This window comes from Zea mays, chromosome 1 (assembly GCF_902167145.1).
Source record: "Zea mays cultivar B73 chromosome 1, Zm-B73-REFERENCE-NAM-5.0, whole genome shotgun sequence".
Taxonomy (NCBI): domain Eukaryota; kingdom Viridiplantae; phylum Streptophyta; class Magnoliopsida; order Poales; family Poaceae; genus Zea; species Zea mays.
In genome coordinates this window covers 235,816,876-235,837,239 of record NC_050096.1, presented here as the reverse complement: position 1 = coordinate 235,837,239, position 20,364 = coordinate 235,816,876, and the positions used below count along the sequence as shown (strand labels likewise).

The following is a 20,364-nucleotide window of genomic DNA, read 5'->3' as shown; positions in this document are numbered from 1 at the left end:
ACATCATATAAGTAGATTTTATTTTGCTAAAACATAAAAGTATTTGTCTTATAATGAGAGTGAGAGAGAAATAAACTCAAGAGCATAAGAACCTTTACTCAAGGTAAAGTTTTGTCATGCCGTTCAAGGTACCGCCCGCGTTGAGAAGCATGGTAGGGCTAGATTTTCTACCAGAAAATTTGCTGTCCACTGTGACATAGCATACTATACCAATCCATATGACACGATAATATTTTCGCCACGTGAGGGGCGTTAGCACAGCTAGAAATGTTAGAACTAAAAATAAAAGTAGATATGCTTATTTTTAAAATATAAGATTTTAAAAAGAATTATAAAAATAAAAAAACCACCCGATTGCCCACGCCACTGCCCACTGCACATAGGCGGAGGCATTTCTCTTGTTCATCGGCTAAGGCTTTTTTTTAAAAGCAATCCAGTTTTTAAGATTAGTTTTTATTTTTTAGATAGAAGAGACTAGCTTTTTAGTTTTTAAAAAATGAAAATCTAATTTCTATAAATTGACCCAATTTCTATAAACATTTTTTAGAAACTGGGTGAACAGGGCAGGGCGTAAGCGAATAGGCCGAGCACTTGGCGTTTCATGGGCCAAATTCTGAGGGCTGGGCTGAAGTAGATTTTGTTCCTGGATTTCGTAACGAGCACGGGAATCGGTCCTGTTAATTTTGTTGGGCCACCGGGGCCACGGCCTACGTCAGCAACAAACACTTATTTTTCTCCTCCGGCCACCCCGCCCGCCCAACCTATAGGCGAGACCGGAGAGTGCCATATCCCGCGACGCCGCAGCATCCGCTTGACTCCACTTTATGCAAGTGTGCCTCCGGCGAGGCCTCTCGCTAGTTCGGCAGCACACCTCCCGCGTCCTTCCCCCACTGTCTCTCCACCCTACCCGCTTCTTCCTTCACCAATCCGCGTCCGACCCGATGGGTGAGGGTTCCGTTCCTGGTAAGGACGCCAAGGGGAAGGGGAAGGCCAAGCACCCCGCCCAGGCTTCGGCCCTGGTCGCTCGCGACGACTCCTACCTGGAGGCCGTCACACATAAGAGGATTCGCTTGTTCGAGGAGATCCAGGCAAGGCAGGCCGTCGAGCGGCTGAATATCGGCGGCGAAGTTATCAAGTGAGTGCTCTAACGGTCTGCTTGCGAGGTTATTGTCGAATTAGAGTCAGGCATGTGAATCATAGTATCTGCACTTAGGTTTAGCTTATGAAATTCATAATATGGCACCATGAAATTGAACAGCTGACTGTTAGTTTTTGCTGTACCAAATGTTGTCTGCTTGCTCATAATGCTGATGGATTCTCACTCTGAACCATTGTTTGGGGCCATGCCCTTCAGGATAACTCTGCCTGATGGTGCAATCAAAGAAGGGAAGAAATGGATAACAACCCCAATGGATATTGCTAAGGAGATATCAAGTGGATTTGCAGCTAGTTGTTTGATAGCTCAAGTGGACGAAACACTCTGGGATATGGGGAGGCCACTGGAAGGTGACTGCAAATTGCAAATGTTCAAGTTTGATACCAATGAAGGCCGTGACACCTTCTGGCACTCAAGTGCTCATATTCTTGGAGAAGTGAGTTGGCATTTCGCTTGTTCATGTCTTTGAGCATGCTTTTTTTATTTAAACATTTTTCATATTCTTCATGCTATTTTGTTATTCAAGTGAGTTTCAGTATTTGTATAATTGTATGTGGTAATTCATTTTCAATTCAATTATCATTAAGTGTAGATGTAAATTTGCAGTCTCTTGAGAGAGCATATGGCTGCAAGCTGTGTATTGGGCCTTGCACCACAAGAGGGGAGGTATGAAAATGACCTGAGGATCAATCACCTTAAAGCTTAATGAAGTTAATGTAGCCATTTTATCTGTTGTTGAACTGCTTTCTATTCCACCTGACATGTTAAGGGTTTCTACTATGATGCTTACTACAATGAGCTGACATTAAACGAGGAGCACTTTGGTGTCATTGAAAACCAAGCTAAAAAGGCTGTTGCGGTATGCTTTGAATTTTAACTCATCATTTAAGCTTATTATGTGAACTTGTTTTGTGAGCACTATCTACCTAGATGATTTATTTCAATGCATTTGCGAGGGGAAGGTTTGCCCCGGTTTATCCCTTCCCCAGACCCCACTTATGTGGTAGCTTTCGGCACTGGGTCTATCCATGTCTTGCATTGTTTTTGTGACACATTGAAGCACTGTAGCTAGATACATTGGTTATTACATGGTTAAATCCCATTTGGTGCAGGAAAAGCAACCATTTGAACGCATCGAGGTCAGCAGGGCAGAAGCTCTTGAAATGTTTGCTGAAAATAAATTCAAGGCAACCTTCCTTGCTCCTATCTTGTTCGTTTCATTCCTCTATATTGTTTTGCTGCATATGTTAAGCATATATGACCTATAGTCATTCTTACAAAAAAATGGATTATATGTCAGGTTGAAATTATTAATGAGTTGCCCGAGGACAAGACCATTACAGTATACAGGTGTGGTCCTTTAGTTGACCTATGCCGTGGGCCACATATCCCGAATACTTCCTTCGTCAAAGCTTTCGCTTGTCTGAAGGTAATGATTCTTTATTTATGCACTAATCTTCGGATTCTCTTTATAGTGGAACTGGCTGTTTCATATGTATACACATGTAAATATTTAGGCTTCATCATCATATTGGAGAGGAAAAGCAGACCGTGAAAGCCTGCAGAGAGTATATGGAATATCTTTCCCTGATTCTCGACGTCTCACGGTATAGAATATAATTTCTGCTTATGATGCTATATTGCTATCTCTGATGACGTGGACAACTATAAACTGTTTACTAATCTATAACCCTGCTGAACATGTATGTTACATTTGCACTATAGATACTAGCATAAATTATTTGTCATGATTCATGTGTTGCACCTGACTAGGCAGAAAGTTTCATACACGATGATAATATGATATGACATGCACTTTCCCCTGAATCAATGTAATTTGTTGGTTAACATGGGTTATGGGGATAAGGATAGTTTGCACAACACATTTTGTGAAACTGTTAGTGAGCGTGTCTCTTAGGCACTGATAAGTTCAGGTAACCGTATAATTATGAATTATCAAGCCAGGTCATGGCTTTCAGATCTGTGTTATCGTAATCTGTCCCTGAATGATATGCTTACATTTTCTTTTGTTATTGTTCTCATCTTTTGCGTCTATGTTTATTACATGATACTTTGCAGGAATATAAACATTTTCTAGAGGAAGCTAAGAAACGTGATCATAGGATACTAGGGAAATCACAGGAACTCTTCTTTTTCCATGAACTTAGGTACCTTAGCACTCCTTTATTTTTCTTCATATCTCCATTGCGACATCTCTGGTTAATGGCGAATTGCTGATTGTACTTATAAATTATAATTGTGCAGCCCTGGAAGCTGTTTCTTCCTTCCACATGGTGCTAGAATATATAACAAACTGATGAACTTTATGCGAAAACAGTACAGAGATAGAGGATACCAAGAGGTTTACACTAGTTGGTTATTTACTCAGTTGGATCAGATTATAGACATTTCTGATCAATTCCACTGTTTTTGTTCCTTATATGCCTATCTTATAGGTGTTGAGCCCAAATATTTACAATATGCAACTTTGGGAAACTTCCGGACATGCTGCAAACTACAAGGAGAACATGTTTGTTTTTGAGGTATGCTGCAGAATCTGTGTCAGTTTATTCTACATTACATGTGTTGTAGACTCATCAGTGAGTTACAACCTTTGCTGATTGCTTGTTGGATCAATTCTTGTGCAGATTGAGAAACAGGAATTTGGGCTTAAGCCAATGAATTGTCCTGGCCACTGTCTAATGTTTGCTAATAGGGTCCGGTCATACAGAGGTTTCTTCCTAATTATTGTATTCTAAATTGCTTTGTTTTAATTGAAACCTTTTGCTTTCATGACAATAGCTTAAAGTAGTTGTGGAACTGATAGATCTCCATCCCTAGGGCAATTATCTAAGTGCCTAAACAACTCATGACAGGTCCACTTACTGATAGTCAATTTCTTCACATTTGGTGTACAAAAGAACCAAATAGTTATTTAATATATACTCACGTTTAGTCAACTACTTCACATTTGGAGTACTAGATAATGGTTCATAACCTTACAAGCTAAAAATGCAATACCAATGGTTAATTGGATGAAGGCTCTTTTGTAAACAAGAGGTTGCGGCTTTACTATCACTAACTTATAGAAGACGAATCAAGAATACATTTCTTTCAATGTATAACCAAGAATCATTTATATTGATTTCCTATACCATTTCTTAGTTTGTTCTCAAAATGCGCCGCTGAAAATATTCCCTCAACACTTGTATCTGCAAATGGCAGTAACACAGCACCAATTTAAGAAGCTTGTAAACTAATGCAAATGAGAGATATTTTTTTCCGAACATGTTTGACAGACTAAAATGAAACCAGTATGCTTCAGCAAACTACTTCTGACCAGTGACCAATTGGCGGAAGTTATGACCAGAACTAAACGATACACTGACATCTTAAAGATTTCTTCAAAGACAATCTAGACACTATCTAGAAGGTAAAACCTTATATTGTGAGGCTGGATCTACCTCCTTACAGCTGGAGGTAGCCCTAGCTGCTGTGCTAGTCATAGGTGGAGCTATGAGTTGGCCAAGGGGGGTTATCCCCCCTCCCCTTTTTTGCCTGTGCAAAATTTGTACCTGCATCTCATTGTAATTCAGTGACCCATTAGTAGAAAGCATATAACATTATAATATAACCAAACCACCAGCTCCATTTGTAATGCAGGACATGGCGTTCTCAGCAGACTTTTTTTTCTTGTATCTGATACGTTGCATGTTCCTTTGTCATTTTCCTTGTTTGGAAACTTGTAATAACCCTGAAGAACTAGATGCATGCAATGCAAGTTAGCCAATCCTAGTGCTATATCATGCTAGTAAGCTGAGATTATCTAATTTTTTATAGAGAAGGTTAGTTGTTTATTCCTAATTTTTGTAGTAGCAAACTATATAACCACAGTAGAAAAAAATCAGTTATTTGTCCTCCTCTTCAGTTTGTGTCACGCTTGGCCACTGGCTGTGCTCACAACTGGCATCACCACGTGAATGGGTAGTTAATAGATATTTTGGAATGGGGAATACTATTACCTGTTGGAGTGCTGGTGCTGCCATGCTCTCCAACGTTGGCTGACGATCGTCCATGTACACAACAGCACAAGCACGGTGCTCTGCACACAGGTTCCAGCCATGCCGCCATTCCAGCATCCAGCCTCCGCTAGCCACTGTCCTGCCCCTCTTTGGCATGCTCATTAATTGATTTGGCAGTGCCGTCTCCTGCCAGTCATCCCCGATTGGTTGATTTGGCCATGCCTCTGCTAGTGTTTTGCATTGTGGAGTAGGGAAGGGTGCAGCCACCTGCCTGTGAGCGTAGCTTGTGCCCAGGTACGGAAGAGTGAGTGGAGTGGTCAACATCAAGAGGCGAGGCTGCAGGTAGGACAAACACTGGCTAGCAGGCTGCTGCCTTGATGGGCTGGGAGATTCACTGGGCCATGCCTAGGGCTACATGTATTGGACCACAAATTTTCAACGTGGGTAAGCCAATTTGTGAGCCATGCCTACGGCTGTGGCCATATCCCTCCTGGCTTAAAGCTTCATTCTTTCTTAACTATTGTTTGTTTCATGGCAAATATAAAAGTCTCCATCTTTTTTCTTGCTATCCTTATTAGCTCAGCAGTCAGCACTTTTTATTATCCTTTGGTGTTTTGTGTCACCATCATTTGGTACCTGAGCTTTTCTATAGTTGCATTTTTATGTTGTGTCAAGCACAATTTTTGTAGGTATAGAAGTACGTGGGCTTTAGAATTATGAAGAGATTAATTTTGAGCCCCTTTAATCAAGTACTCAGAATCATGTTAATACCCATTATAACAAACACAACAACTGCAATGTCTGACTATAAGCACCAAGACCTTTGCTTCACAAGATAGAACACTTATAGGGTAGGGTTTTGCTGTTTTGGTATTGGAGATAATTTTCATGGCTTCCATTCAGATGAAGTTGCATATCTCTTGTATAGACAATAAAAGATAAGCCCTAACAAAAGTATGCACTCAAAACAACAACTCTTATACTTATCCCCAAGCAAACTTGGATCAAATCTTGATTGGATCTATATGGTCCCATTTGCCAGCATTTTTGTCACTAATACTAACTCCAAATGGAACCACATGCAATTTAAGCTTGACTATAGCTGCTCCAATCATCCTTTTGTAGTATCTTCATTTTTACCCTAAATTTTCTACCATTATTGTGCATTTGTTGATTTGTCAAATCTTATGTCTAATAATGTAGGGTCAAAATGTGGGACTAGAGGGTGGGGATGAATAATCCTTTCTAAAACCAATTATGTCGGCTAACTGAAACAAATGTGGAAATGAATTAAATGGTCTAGGCATATTGAAAACTTTTTTTTTGTAAAGCATGCTAACTCCAAATGATCTCCTATGGGATGATCAACACCTTGAAGTCTTAGTTAGCATTTTCAACCATTTTTAAAGGTTTTTCTCTCAACTTCCAATCACCACTTGATCCTAGCAACATATGCATAGTTAAATCATTTCAGTGGCACTAGATGACCGATATGCAAACACATTTGCTCTTTTTAATAGCACGGCCATTTATCCTAAACCTGGTCATGCACTTTTCTACACAACTTTTGACTGGTGAAATGAAATGGCCCACAGGTTATACCTTTGCCTTCGGCATTTCATCTCCTCCACTGATGAAGCATCAACCTCCATCAAGGCACTTGTAATAAACACATTTGTAAATGATATGATTCACTCAGTCACTCCATGTCATCACGTGGTCTTATTGGTTCATTGGTCGCAACTCCGCTTGCTCTTTACGGTTGCAGCCGGTCCATCGGCACTAAGCCGTTGCTCAAGCTTCACCACACATCGCACCCGAGCCTCCAACTTTCCCTTCACAATAGTAACCCGGTTCTTCGTAGCCAAGCTATGTCTCTTGATCATCTCTATCTATCCACATGAAAACTAGCTACATCACCACCATGGCTCAAGTTACTCACGCTAGTGTAGTTATGGACGAATCACCTGTGTATCTCAACATAAACACATATTAGTACACCTAAGTTGTCACTCAATTATCAAAATCAAACTAGGGACATTCAAATGGTTGGCTTACTTTTTGCTACAGAGTTGCCTCTTCGCATGGCTGATTTCGGAGTGCTTCATAGAAATGAGCTTAGTGGTGCACTTACTGGTTTGACACGGGTTAGAAGATTCCAGCAGGCAAGTCTTCTTTTCTGTGAGTTGTTTGTTTTTATGTCCGGTTATATTTAATGCTAATTTTGTTTTCTCCTACTTTGATGTTTTATTATGTCTGGCAGGATGATGCTCATATCTTCTGCAGAGAGGACCAAGTAGGTTTTATTTGTGTAAACCATACTTGTTTACTATCCTCTAGAACAGAATGAATCATGTTGTACTTCCGTTAGTAATCATGACACTATAATCTACATAAAGTGTATGCTGTTATGATAATTACTTTTACATCCTTAACACCAGCAGTCCAGCACCATGTATACGTTCTAATTTGCATCAGCAAGTTGTACAGTATATTTACTGTTTCTTCCTTTTCTATGATAGTGTACATACTCCTACCTTTTTTTAATAAAAAATGTTTTGTTGCAGATCAAGGACGAGGTTAAGGCTGTTTTGGAATTCATCAATTATGTTTACGAGATATTTGGCTTCAAATATGAGTTGGAGTTGTCTACGGTATTCCTCTGTTCTTTTTATCTTTTATACTGATGTCACTTCTGATAGGAACCATAATCTATGCTTAACAATTGGCATGAAATGATGGCATTTTTGGGTGCTGTTAGTTGCAGCTTTAGTATGCAGGATGAACTGTTTAACAGTCACCTATATGGAAATCATTGTTTCCTTTTCCTCTTTTTGCTTTCTTACAGTCATTATACTTGTGTTCTAATCACTGAGAACTTAAATCAAGATCAACAATGAATCTGTGATACCTGTTACATTGTTACTACCATTGCTTTTGCGTTCTTGGTACTTTCCATTTTCATATATGGGGCAAAATGCTAAGATTTAATGAATCCTCTGAGCTTCAAAAGATATAATCATATAACCTTGTGACAGTTTGATGGTCCTTAGTTAATACTCTAGCCTGACCATAATGCCATTTTTTCAGAGACCAGAGAAGTATCTAGGTGAAATTGAAACTTGGAACAAAGCAGAACAACAATTGACAGAAGCTTTGAATGAGTTTGGGAAGCCGTGGAAGGTACCCCACAAACACTATGATAGCTCCTTTTCCCTTGATGTTTCCATGCCTTTATGATGCTAGATTGCTATACTGGATTTGCATCTGTACACAATATTCCATATTTGTGGTGCAGTTAAAAGGGTTTTCATTCAATTATTCTTTCATTGTTAAATGTACCTGCGTCGGCTCTGACTAAAACCACAGGATTTCGAGTGATTGTGGCAATCATTCCTGTTGCTCTATGAGAAAGTGCATATACATTTTGCAACATTGTTCTGCCATGACATTCCCTTGTATTCAGAAGACTTATATAGATGCCTTCATGCAGATTAATGAAGGGGATGGTGCTTTCTACGGTCCAAAAATTGATATTGGTGTGTTTGATGCCCTTAAGAGGAAATTTCAATGTGCAACCTTACAGGTTCGCTTGAATGTTATTCTATCATTACAGAATTAGAATAATCATTTATCTAACCATGTATTATCTGTTACAGCTGGATTTTCAGCTGCCCATTCGGTTCAAGCTGACTTATTCTGCTGAGGATGAAGCAAAAATTGAAAGGCCTGTGATGATACACAGGGCAATCCTAGGTTCTGTTGAAAGGATGTTTGCCATTCTTTTGGAGCATTACAATGGCAAATGGCCCTTATGGCTAAGCCCTCGCCAGGCCATTGTTTGTTCAGTATCTTCTGGTTCAGTGGAATATGCGAAACAGGTAAATGGTCCTTATATATATCGGGGAAAAAATGTTGTGCAATCAAGCTTTCCGTGCAATCGCCGCCAATCAAATTATCAAAAGTCATGATATTTTTTTAAAATTATAGATATACTTCATTATTTACTCTACTAATATATCAAATTTCAATTCTAATTCATTCTATGTTAAGACATAAAAAGAAAAAAATTCCATCAATCCATCCAATATGAAGGATTTAAAAATGATAGAATTTTTCTTTTTTATCTCTTAACATAGGTTGAATTGGAATTTAAAATTCGATATATTTGTAGAGTAAATAATGAATTCCATCTATGATTTTTTTGAGATTTTTTTTCATGACTTTTGGAAGTTTAATTACACAGCGATCGCACGTGAAGCTTGATTGCACAACAGTTTTTCCCATATCTAAAAACTGACTTGACTTAATAGTTCTCTGTGGTGGCTGGCATTAACATAAAAGTTCCAATGAGTTATATTCCACTTGTCGTCCTCACCGGTGTGGTGTTTTAGATGATTCTTTGCAGTTAGTGGTGTGAAATCGCTTAGTTTTTGCCTTTAATTCAAACAACAAATGTTTATATACTTTGAGTTGGTTGATGAGTTCACATGTATGATCCTTTAATATAACTCTGATACCTTTGATAGCCTACCATGCCATCCTTATTATGGATGTTATATGTGTTCCCTTTTTACCGCTTTAGGCAAAATTGAAGCTTGCTCTGATGATCTTTTTGTTTCTGATACCAGGTTCTTGCCATGCTACATGAAGCTGATTTCCATGTTGATATTGATGTGAGTGACAGGACAATACAAAAGAAGGTACTTCCCAGTTACCATGCTCTTTTAGGCTTTTGCACCGTTTATTTTAATTTCTTCTGTTTGTTTGTTCGTCCTTTCTTATACAAAAATTATCAATCATAAAAGACAGAATTGAATGTAGCCAATCCGTAATTACTATCATGTCATTTGTCTTATTTTTGCTGTTTATTAAAGTAGTGTGGTCCATCCCAATAAATCTTGCAGGTACGGGAAGCCCAGGTAGCTCAATTCAACTACATTCTTGTCGTAGGCGCACAGGAGGCCGAGACTGGAAATGTAAGTCCTCTTTACCTCGTGCCATTTTTTTAATCTTCTACATACCGTGTACTTGTGTACCAGTCTCACCCTCAGTCCTCAGATATTGATCCACGCAAAATAGATTTGATTCCTTGCTGTTTCACATGGACCCTTTGTGTACTGCAGGTCTGCGTTAGGGTAAGAGATAATGCCGACCTGGCCACAATGAGCGTTGATGGCCTCATCACACGTTTGAGGGAGGAAATCGTAGCCTTCAAATGATTTTGATGCTGCATAATTTCCTAGCACTTCGCAATCATTGACTGTTCATTTGTGATTTTGATTGAGTTTTCAGGGAACAGTACTGAGTTCCTCCAAGGCTCCAAGTGTATTCTTGTTGGTACGGTTGGAAGCTACTAAGGGCATATTTAGAAGCACCTAGTTTTTAATAAACTGGTTTATAAAAACTGAGATGGTTCCAAACATATCGGTTTATATCCTAGTTTTTAATAATCTGGTTTATAAAAACTGGATTTCTAGTTTCTTAAAAATTAAGAAGCTAGTCTCTCTTAGCTAAAACCAATTTATGAAAATTAAGGTAGTTCTAAACATCATAAACCAATTTTTTTCTTCATAATCCAGTTTCTACAAACTAGAGATAAAAACTAGGTTGCTTCTAAATAGGGTCTAAACATTGTCTTTTTTTATTAATTATATAGATGTGAAGTTAAATGCTACCTATAGTAAAAAGTTCCTAGTAAATACTACCTGTAGTGTCAAAACAGCTTGTTGTATTTGACTTTGCATGGTCTTAAACATATATATTGACCACTAAATTCTTTTGTACAATCTTAAAATGATGAGATCATATGCAACTTACATGTTCTTAAACTGTTTTTTTTGGAAATATTGATGTTTGTATAGTTTTAAAGGTTTGATGTTATATAAGATTTTCCTGACCGGGAGGAACATATTAGTTTTATGTTATATAAATTTCTTTGTTTCTTTTATTTAGAAGCTATCGTGTACCCCCTTAGCTTTAAAAAATGTAATTCTAGAATAGTGGTAGGTTAAACAATATATAGTTTGATCAAATTTATATCAAAAACACTATTTCCTTCGTTTTATCTTTTTTTTTATTTTTAATATATCGGGTAACATGACATTAAGACAACCAAAAGCGATAGCTACGCACTAAATCTTGCAAGTACCCACAAAGAGGCCTGGGACGTTCTATGGATATCTCCAACAATGTACCTCGATATCTCCAACAATGTACCTATTATACTGTTTATCTCTCACTCTCTATTTTAAACTCTACTAGTCGGTTCCTTGCGTTGCGGCGGCTTACAACAATACCCATATAAACTATTCACCCAAAAAAATTTAAGATTTTTTATTGATTGTCTCCGCTCTCCATATAATATTTTTTTGATTTGGCTAACTGATGTTATCGTTTACTTCAATCAACATGTCTTGGTACAACACGGTCAATGGAGTGAGTGATTAGAAGAGAGTTCACAACGACTGACTGAACGAACATAGATTATAAAATGACATAATTCCACCATACTGAGACCAAATAAGAGAGTTTGTGAGCTCAAGTTTCTAAAATAAGTCACATGAACTCAAACTTATAAAAAAGATAGATCAAAATATGGAGTGATTGCTAGTCAGACATCAATAAAAACTGAATGCGCTCCATATAAATTATGGTACTTCGTAGCAATTACTAACGTTTAAAACCAACAAATAACCTTTCATTTTACGGTTAGTGTGACAAATCAATTGCTCCATTAAATTTAGCAACCTCAAATACCATTGAGTCTTTGCGTCAATGTGGTCTCAGAAACGACCTAATGCTTGCAAAAGCCAAGAACGTCGTGCCATCCTTGGACTGTAGCCTCGGTCCGTAGTGCTGGCTCGGCACGACACGATTATATATTTTTATTTTACAAAAAACGTATATATATACAATTTATATTCAATATTAAAATATTTGAGCATGATGTTCTATTGGTTAGACAGCTTCACTCAATGTCTCCCGCCCTTCTTGCATCAGGCATGGGTTCGAACCCCACCTCCTGCACCGTTGTCGGGTACCGTAATTAGGGGTACCCCCAACACTCCTAAACATGGCTAGTAACCACCATCAGCACAAACCGCAAAGGCTGATGGGCACGATTCAGGTCAAGGCTTCGTCTACTCAAGGGACGCGATCTCGCCTCGCCCGAGCCCAGCCTCAGGCGGGAACAGTAGTCCCAGACGAATTCACGCCTCGCCCGAGGGCCTCCTCAAGCAACGGGCGCACCCTCAACTCGCCCGAAGCCCAGCTCGGGCAGGCTTCGTTGTGAAGCAACCTTGGCCAAATCTCCTCACCAATCGACCATATAGCAGTCGCATTCAATGCGAGGATCGCCTGACACCTTATCCTGACACACGTGCCTTAGTCGGCAAGGTCGAAGTGACCGCAGTCACTTCGCCCTTCCACTGACCGACCTGACAGGAAAACAGCGCCGTCCGCCCCTCTCCGACTGCTGTGCCACCCACCAAGGTGAGGCTGACAACAGCCAAGTTCAGCCTCACGCACAACAGGAAGCTCCGCCTCGTCCGACCTTGGGCCTCGGCCTCAGGAGGAGGTCTCCGCCTCGCCCGACCCCAGGGCTCAACCTCAGCCTCGGCCTCGGAAGGAGGACTCCGCCTCGCCCGACCCCAGGGCTCGGCCTCAACCTCGGCCTCGGAAGGTGGTCTCCGCCTCGCCCGACCCCAGGGCTCGGCCTCAACCTCGGCCTCGGGAGGAATCGCGTCCTCGCCCGACCCCAGCCTCGGCCTCAGGAGGAGTCTCCGCCTCGCCCGACCTTGGGCTCGGACCGACCGCGCCACGAGGGATACATCATTACCCTACCCCTAGCTAGCTCAGGCTACGGGGGAACAAGACCGGCGTCCCATCCAGGCTCGCCCCGGTAACAAGTAATGATGGCTCCCCGCGTGCGCCCATGACGATGGTGGTTCTCAGCCCCCTACGGAAGCAAGGAGACGTCAGTAAGATCCTAGCAGCTCCGATAGCTGTGCTTCTACAGGGCTCAAGCGCTCCTCCGACGGCCACGATACCGCGTACACAGGGCTCTAGCAGCTCTCCGACAGCCACGTTGGCATGTACACAGGGCTCAGGCGCCTCTCTGCCGGACACGTTAGCGCATAGCTACACCCCCATTGTACACCTGGACCCTCTCCTTGCATCTATAAAAGGGAGGTCCAAGGCCTTCATGCAGAGGGTCGCGCGGGAGAACGGGCTGACGAACAGGCTCACTCTCTCTCCCTCGCGAACGCTTGTAACCCCTACTACGAGCGCATCCCCCTGGCGCAGGATAACACGAGCCGCATTTCCCCCCTTGTGTTCCATCTCGCGCCAACCCATCTGGGCTGGGACATGCAGCGACAATTTTACTCGTCGGTCCAGGGACCCCCCGGGGTCGAAACGCCGACAGTTGGCGCGCCAGGTCGGGGCCTGCTGCGTGTTGACGAACAACTTCCCGTTGAGTTCCAGATGGGTAGCCTCCAGCGACGTCTTCAGCCCGGGACGCTGCTCCGCTTCGGGAGCCTCGAGTTCATGTCCCTCGACGGCAGCTACGACATGGTACTCCTTCCCCCGTAGCGCGACAGCGACAACGACGACCGTCAGCTCTCCCGGCGGCGGTGAACTCGACGACGTCTTCCCCCATGGCGGAAGAGCAGCATCCGGATTTCTCCCGCCGCCTTCCTCGCCGCAGGAGGAAGAGGCGGGGCAACCGTGGCCAGGCAGGAGGTGGCATCTCGTTGGCTGTCGAGCGAGTCGACGACGCCGGCACCCCAGCGGGGGACATGTCGGGCGTTGTCCTCGCGCCTGAGACAACAACGAGTGTCGTTTCCCCGCAACATGCCAACCCCAAGCGGATAGATGACGCCAGCGCTCTCGCGGAGGACTTGCTGGGCGTTAGCCTCGTACCTGAGATAACGGTGCAGTCCGTCCCCGACGCGACCTCGTCACCGTCCATCGATCGAGAGGTACCGTCCGTTTTCCACCCTTTGCCTTTTAGATTCAGCTTCGATCCACCAAGCGACCCCGCTTCGGTGAGCGCTTTCGTAAAGGCATATCCTAACCTTTCGGGGTACCATATGTGGTTATCCTGGGACCGACTGACGGCCGTCTCGACCTACGGGCCCCCGGGTTCCGAGGAAGAAGACGAGCCCGACTCTGGTTGGGATTTCTTCGGGCTCGGTAATCCCAGTGCCATGCGAGACTTCATGACCGCATGTGACTACTGCCTCTCCGATTGCTCCGATAATGGCCACAGCCTTGACGACGAGGGTTGTGGCCCAAGTCGCGAATGTTTCCACGTCGATCTAGGGGGTCACGACGAAGGCAACCACCTCGGTATGCCGGAGGATGACGATCCCCCTGGGCCTGCGCCTTGCGTTGACATCCTGCGGGAGCTAGCTGTGGTCCCAGTCCCTGCGGGGGGTCAGGACACACAGCTCGAGCAAATCCGCAAGATGCAGGCCAAGCTCGACGGGGAAGCAGGGCAACTTGTGCAGCTCCGGCAAAACATCGAGTAGGAGTGGGCAGGCCGAGCACTCGCCAGAGAAGCGCGTCATCAGGCCCGGGACGTCCAGCACCGTATCGTTGACGATGCCAGGGCAAGACTGCCCCCGGCCTCCAGCGGGGTCGACCAGAATCTGGCTGCAGCGGCAATGCTGCTCCGAGCAATGCCGGAACCATCCACCACCGAGGGGCGGCGTATCTAGGGAGAACTCAAGAATCTCCTAGAGGATGCCGGGGTTCGACGGGCCGAGAGCTCTGCCTCCCGAAGGCAAGGGTACCCCCCGGAGCATCGCGCAACAACTTCCCGACTCATGCGGGAGGCCTCGGTCCACAACGGGCGCACACGGGACGCGACGCCTGCAGCCCCGGGTCGCCTCGGCAACGAGCACCACCGCCGCGACCGTCGAGCCCGCCTCGACGAGAAGGTGCGCCGAGGCTACCACCCCAGGCGTGGGGGACGCTACGACAGCGAGGAGGATCGGAGCCCCTCGCCCGAACCACCAGGTCCGCAAGCCTTCAGCCGGGCCATACGAAGGGCGCCGTTCCCGACCCGGTTCTGAGCCCCGACTACCATCACTAAGTACTCGGGGGAAACAAGGCCGGAGCTGTGGCTTGCGGACTACCGGCTGCCCTGCCAGCTGGGTGGAACGGACGATGACAACCTCATCATCCGCAACCTCCCCCTGTTCCTCTCCGACGCCGCCCGAGCCTGGCTGGAGCATCTGCCTCCTGCGCAGATCTCCAACTGGGACGATTTGGTCAAAGCCTTCGCTGGAAACTTCCAGGGCACGTACGTGCGCTCTGGGAACTCCTAGGATCTCCGAAGCTGCCGCCAGCAGCCAGGGGAATCCCTGCGGGAGTACATCCGACGGTTTTCGAAGCAGCGCACCGAGCTGCCCAACATCACCGACTCGGATGTCATCGGGGCGTTCCTCGCTGGCACCACTTGTCGCGACCTGGTGAGCAAACTGGGCCGCAAGACTCCCACCAAGGCGAGCGAGTTGATGGACATCGCCACCAAGTTCGCCTCCGGCCAGGAGGCGGTCGAAGCCATCTTCCAGAAGGACAAGCAGCCTCAGGGACGCCAGCAGGAAGACGTCCCCGAGGCGTCCACCCAGCGCGGCACGAAGAAGAAGGTGCAAGCAAAGCGCGACGTCGCTGACGCGGATCTCGTCGCTGCTGTCTGAAAGTCGCCTAGAGGGGGGGGGGGGGTGAATAGGGCGAAACTGAAATTCTCAAAATTAATCACAACTACAAGTCGGGTTAGCGTTAGAAATATAATCGAGTCCGCGAGAGAGGGTGCAAAACAAATCGCAAGCGAATAAGGAGTGAGACACGTGGATTTGTTTTACCGAGGTTCGGTTCTCGCAAACCTACTCCCTGTTGAGGTGGTCACAAAGACCGGGTCTGTTTCAACCCTTTCCCTCTCTCAAACGGTCCCTCGGACCGAGTGAGGTTTCTCTTCTCAAATGCTTGGAACACAAAGTTCCCACAAGGACCACCACAAGATTGGTGTCTCTTGCCTCAATTACAAGTGAGTTTGATCGCAATGAAGATTGAAAGAAAGCACGATTGCAAAAGCCAAGCGACAAGAGCGACAAATAACACACGGATCACTTTCTCTCTCAAGTCACTTAATCACTAATGATCTCTTTTCTCAATTGTGAAACTTGGAGAGATGGAGGCTTTGAATGTGTCTTGGAATGGATTGCTAGCTCTTGTATTGAATGTTGAAGGTTGGAATGCTTGGGTGAAGTGAATGGAGGTGGTTGGGGTTGTATTTATAGCCACCAACCACTTCCTAGCCGCTGCTCCATTCTGCCGACCGCGGACGGTCCGCCCGCCTGGTCCGGACGGTCCGCGCCTGTAGATCAACGACTGAAAACGCAATGGTCAGCAGTAACGGCTATATCAACGGCTATATTGCATTTAATGCGTCGTCAGATGTCAGATAAAGCCAGTCGCGGACGGTCCGCGAGGCCGCTATAATTCATTTTTCCGAACCCGTTACCTTCGGGTTTTTCGGTTTCTCACCTACCGGACGGTCCGCGCCTGAGCCCGGACGGTCCGCGCACGGTCTCGGACGGTCCTTGCTTTTCCTTCAGACGGTCCGTAGTGCATACTTGGATTTTTGCATTGGTTCTGTCCGAGTGTCATCCTGGTGTTGCGGACGATCCGCCGCAAGGGCCCGGACGGTCCGCGCTTGGCCTGTTTTTCCAAAAAGCTTCTCCTGTCCGGAATAATCTACGGTATTCCGGACAGTCGATTTAGTATAGTTGTAGATGAACCTTTGACACCTGTAGAACATATAATCTAGAGCAAACTAGTTAGTCAATTATTTGTGTTGGGCAATTCAACCACCAAAATTAATTATGAAATAGGTGTAAGCCTAATTCCCTTTCAATCTCCCCCTTTTTGGTGATTGATGCCAACACAAACCAAAGCAAGTATAGAAGTGCATAATTGAACTAGTTTGCATAATGTCAGTGTAAAGGTTGCTTGGAATTGAGTCAATATAAATACTCATAAAGTATGCATGGATTGTTTCTTTATTTTTAACATTTTCGACCACGCTTGCACCACTTGTTTTGTTTTTGCAAATTCTTTTGTAAATCCTTTTCAAAGTCCTTTTGCAAATAGTCAAAGGTAAATGAATAAGACTTCGAGAAGCATTTTCAAGATTTGAAATTCTCCCCCTGTTTCAAATGCTTTTCCCTTGACTAGACAAAACTCCCCCTAAATGAAATTCTCCTCTTAGTGTTCAAGAGGGTTTTGATATATCAATTTTGAAATACTACTTTCTCCCCATTTTGAACATAATAAGATACCAATTTGAAATTTCCAACTGAAAATCATTTTAAATTTAGGTGGTGGTGCGATCCTTTTGCTTTGGGCTAATATTCTCTCCCCCTTTGGCATGAATCGCCAAAAACGGAGTCATTAGAGCCCTTTGAATTACTTTCTCCCCCTTTGGTCATAAATAAATGAGTGAAGGTTATACCAAAGATGGAGTCCTTTTCTCCCCCAAAGATGGAGAGTTGCTCGGAGTGACGGCGAAGGATGAGTTACGGAGTGGAAGTCTTTGTCTTCGCCGAAGACTCCAATTTCCTTTCAATACACCTATGACTTGATTTGAAATAGACTTGAAAACACATTAGTCATAGCATATGAAAGAAACATGATCAAAGGTATATAAAAGAGCTATGTGTGCAAATCAACAAAAGAAGTTCCTAGAATCAAGAATATTTAGCTCATGCCTAAGTTTGTTAAAAGTTTGTTCATCTAGTGGCTTGGTAAAGATATCGGCTAATTGATCTTTAGTATTAATGTATGAAATCTCGATATCTCCCTTTTGTTGGTGATCCCTAAGAAAATGATACCGAATGGCTATGTGTTTAGTGCGGCTATGGTCGACGGGATTATCCGCCATTTTGATTGCACTCTCATTATCACATAGCAAAGGAACTTTGGTTAATTTGTAACCGTAGTCCCGCAGGGTTAGCCTCATCCAAAGTAATTGCGCGCAACAGTGGCCTGCGGCAATACACTCGGCTTCGGCGGTAGAAAGAGCTACTGAATTTTGCTTCTTTGAAGCCCAAGACACCAAGGATCTCCCCAAGAACTGGCAAGTCCCCGATGTGCTCTTTCTATTAATCTTACACCCCGTCCAATCGGCATCCGAATAACCAATCAAATCAAATGTGGATCCCTTAGGATACCAAAGCCCAAACTTAGGAGTGTAAGCCAAATATCTCAAGATTCGTTTTACGGCCGTAAGGTGAGCTTCCTTAGGGTCGGCTTGGAATCTTGCACACATGCATACGGAAAGCATAATGTCCGGTCGAGATGCACATAAATAGAGTAATGAGCCTATCATCGACCGGTATACCTTTTGATCGACGGATTTACCTCTCGTGTCGAGGTCGAGATGCCCATTGGTTCCCATGGGTGTCTTGATGGGTTTGGCGTCCTTCATCCCAAACTTGTTTAGAATGTCTTGAGTATACTTCGTTTGGCTGATGAAGGTGCCCTCTTGGAGTTGCTTCACTTGAAATCCTAAGAAGTACTTTAACTCCCCCATCATAGACATCTCGAATTTCTATGTCATGATCCTACTAAACTCTTCACATGTAGATTCGTTAGTAGACCCAAATATGATATCATCAACATAAATTTGGCATACAAACAAATCATTTTCAAGTGTTTTGGTAAAGAGTGTAGGATCGGCTTTTCCGACTTTGAATCCATTTGCAATAAGGAAATCTCTAAGGCATTCATACCATGCTCTTGGGGCTTGCTTGAGCCCATAAAGCGCCTTAGAGAGTTTATACACATGGTTAGGGTACTCACTATCTTCAAAGCCGGGAGGTTGCTCAACATAGACCTCTTCCTTGATTGGTCCATTGAGGAAGACACTTTTCACGTCCATTTGATAAAGCTTGAAGCCATGGTAAGTAGCATAGGCCAATAATATACGAATTGACTCAAGCCTAGCTACGGGTGCATAGGTTTCACCGAAATCCAAACCTTCGACTTGGGAGTATCCCTTAGCCACAAGTCGAGCTTTGTTCCTTGTCACCACACCATGCTCGTCTTGCTTGTTGCAGAAGACCCACTTGGTTCCTACAACATTTTGATTAGGACGTGGAACCAAATGCCATACCTCATTCCTAGTGAAGTTGTTGAGCTCCTCTTGCATCGCCACCACCCAATCCGAATCTTGAAGTGCTTCCTCTACCCTGTGTGGCTCAATAGAGGAAACAAAAGAGTAATGCTCACAAAATGTGCAACCCGAGATCTAGTGGTTACCCCCTTATGAATGTCGCCGAGGATGGTGTCGACGGGGTGATCTCGTTGAATTGTTTGGTGGACTCTTGGGTGTGGCGGCCTTTGTTCTTCATCCTCCTTGTCTTGATCATTTGCATCTCCCCCTTGATCATTGTCGTCATCTTGAGGTGGCTCATTTGCTTGATCTTCTATTTCATCAACTTGAGCTTCATCCTCATTTTGAGTCGGTGGAGATGCTTGCGTGGAGGAGGATGGTTGATCTTGTTCATTTGGAGGCTCTTCGGATTCCTTAGGACACACATCCCCAAGGGACATGTTCCTTAGCGCGATGCATGGAGCCTCTTCATTACCTATCTCATCAAGATCAACTTGCTCTACTTGAGAGCCGTTAGTCTCATCAACACAACGTCACAAGAAACTTCAACTTGTCCAGAGGACTTGTTAAAGACTCTATATGCCCTTGTGTTTGAATCATATCCTAGTAAAAAGCCTTCTACAGTCTTAGGAGCAAATTTAGATTTTCTACCTCTTTTAACAAGAATAAAGCATTTGCTACCAAAGACTCTAAAATATGAAATATTGGGCTTTTTACCGGTTAGGAGTTCATACGATGTCTTCTTGAGGATTCGGTGAAGATATAACCGGTTGATGGCGTAACAGGCGGTGTTGACCGCCTCGGCCCAAAACCGATCCGAAGTCTTGTACTCATCAAGCATGGTCCTTGCCATGTCCAATAGAGTTCGATTCTTCCTCTCCACTACACCATTTTGTTGTGGCGTGTAGGGAGAAGAGAACTCATGCTTGATGCCCTCTTCCTCAAGGAAGCCTTCGATTTGAGAGTTCTTGAACTCCGTCCCGTTGTCGCTTCTGATTTTC

The 20,364-nt window shown here is 44.0% G+C and overlaps 1 protein-coding gene across 1 annotated transcript; it reads left to right on the top strand.

Annotated features, from left to right (window-relative positions):
- The first annotated feature begins 709 nt into the window (after positions 1 to 709).
- LOC103643444 (threonine--tRNA ligase, mitochondrial 1) lies at positions 710 to 10,999 on the top strand. The gene is made up of 20 exons (XM_008666634.4): positions 710 to 1,135; positions 1,355 to 1,592; positions 1,763 to 1,822; positions 1,926 to 2,015; positions 2,269 to 2,343; positions 2,457 to 2,585; positions 2,674 to 2,763; positions 3,236 to 3,324; positions 3,422 to 3,518; positions 3,613 to 3,699; positions 3,805 to 3,889; positions 7,249 to 7,343; positions 7,442 to 7,474; positions 7,746 to 7,832; positions 8,269 to 8,361; positions 8,672 to 8,764; positions 8,838 to 9,059; positions 9,810 to 9,881; positions 10,086 to 10,157; positions 10,305 to 10,999. Exons 1-20 carry the CDS (start codon positions 825 to 827, stop codon positions 10,398 to 10,400), a joined length of 2,214 nt encoding a protein of 737 aa, XP_008664856.1. The 5' UTR covers positions 710 to 824; the 3' UTR covers positions 10,401 to 10,999.
- The last annotated feature ends 9,365 nt before the right edge of the window (positions 11,000 to 20,364 follow it).

Excerpts from the sequence above, each read along its gene's own strand:
- LOC103643444 (XM_008666634.4), top strand. The coding sequence starts at position 825 with ATGCAAGTGTGCCTCCGGCGAGGCCTCTCGCTAGTTCGGCAGCACACC. Across the intron at positions 9,060-9,809 it reads CAGTGGAATATGCGAAACAG|GTTCTTGCCATGCTACATGA; the intron begins GTAAATGGTCCT and ends TTCTGATACCAG. Across the intron at positions 10,158-10,304 it reads AGGAGGCCGAGACTGGAAAT|GTCTGCGTTAGGGTAAGAGA; the intron begins GTAAGTCCTCTT and ends TGTGTACTGCAG.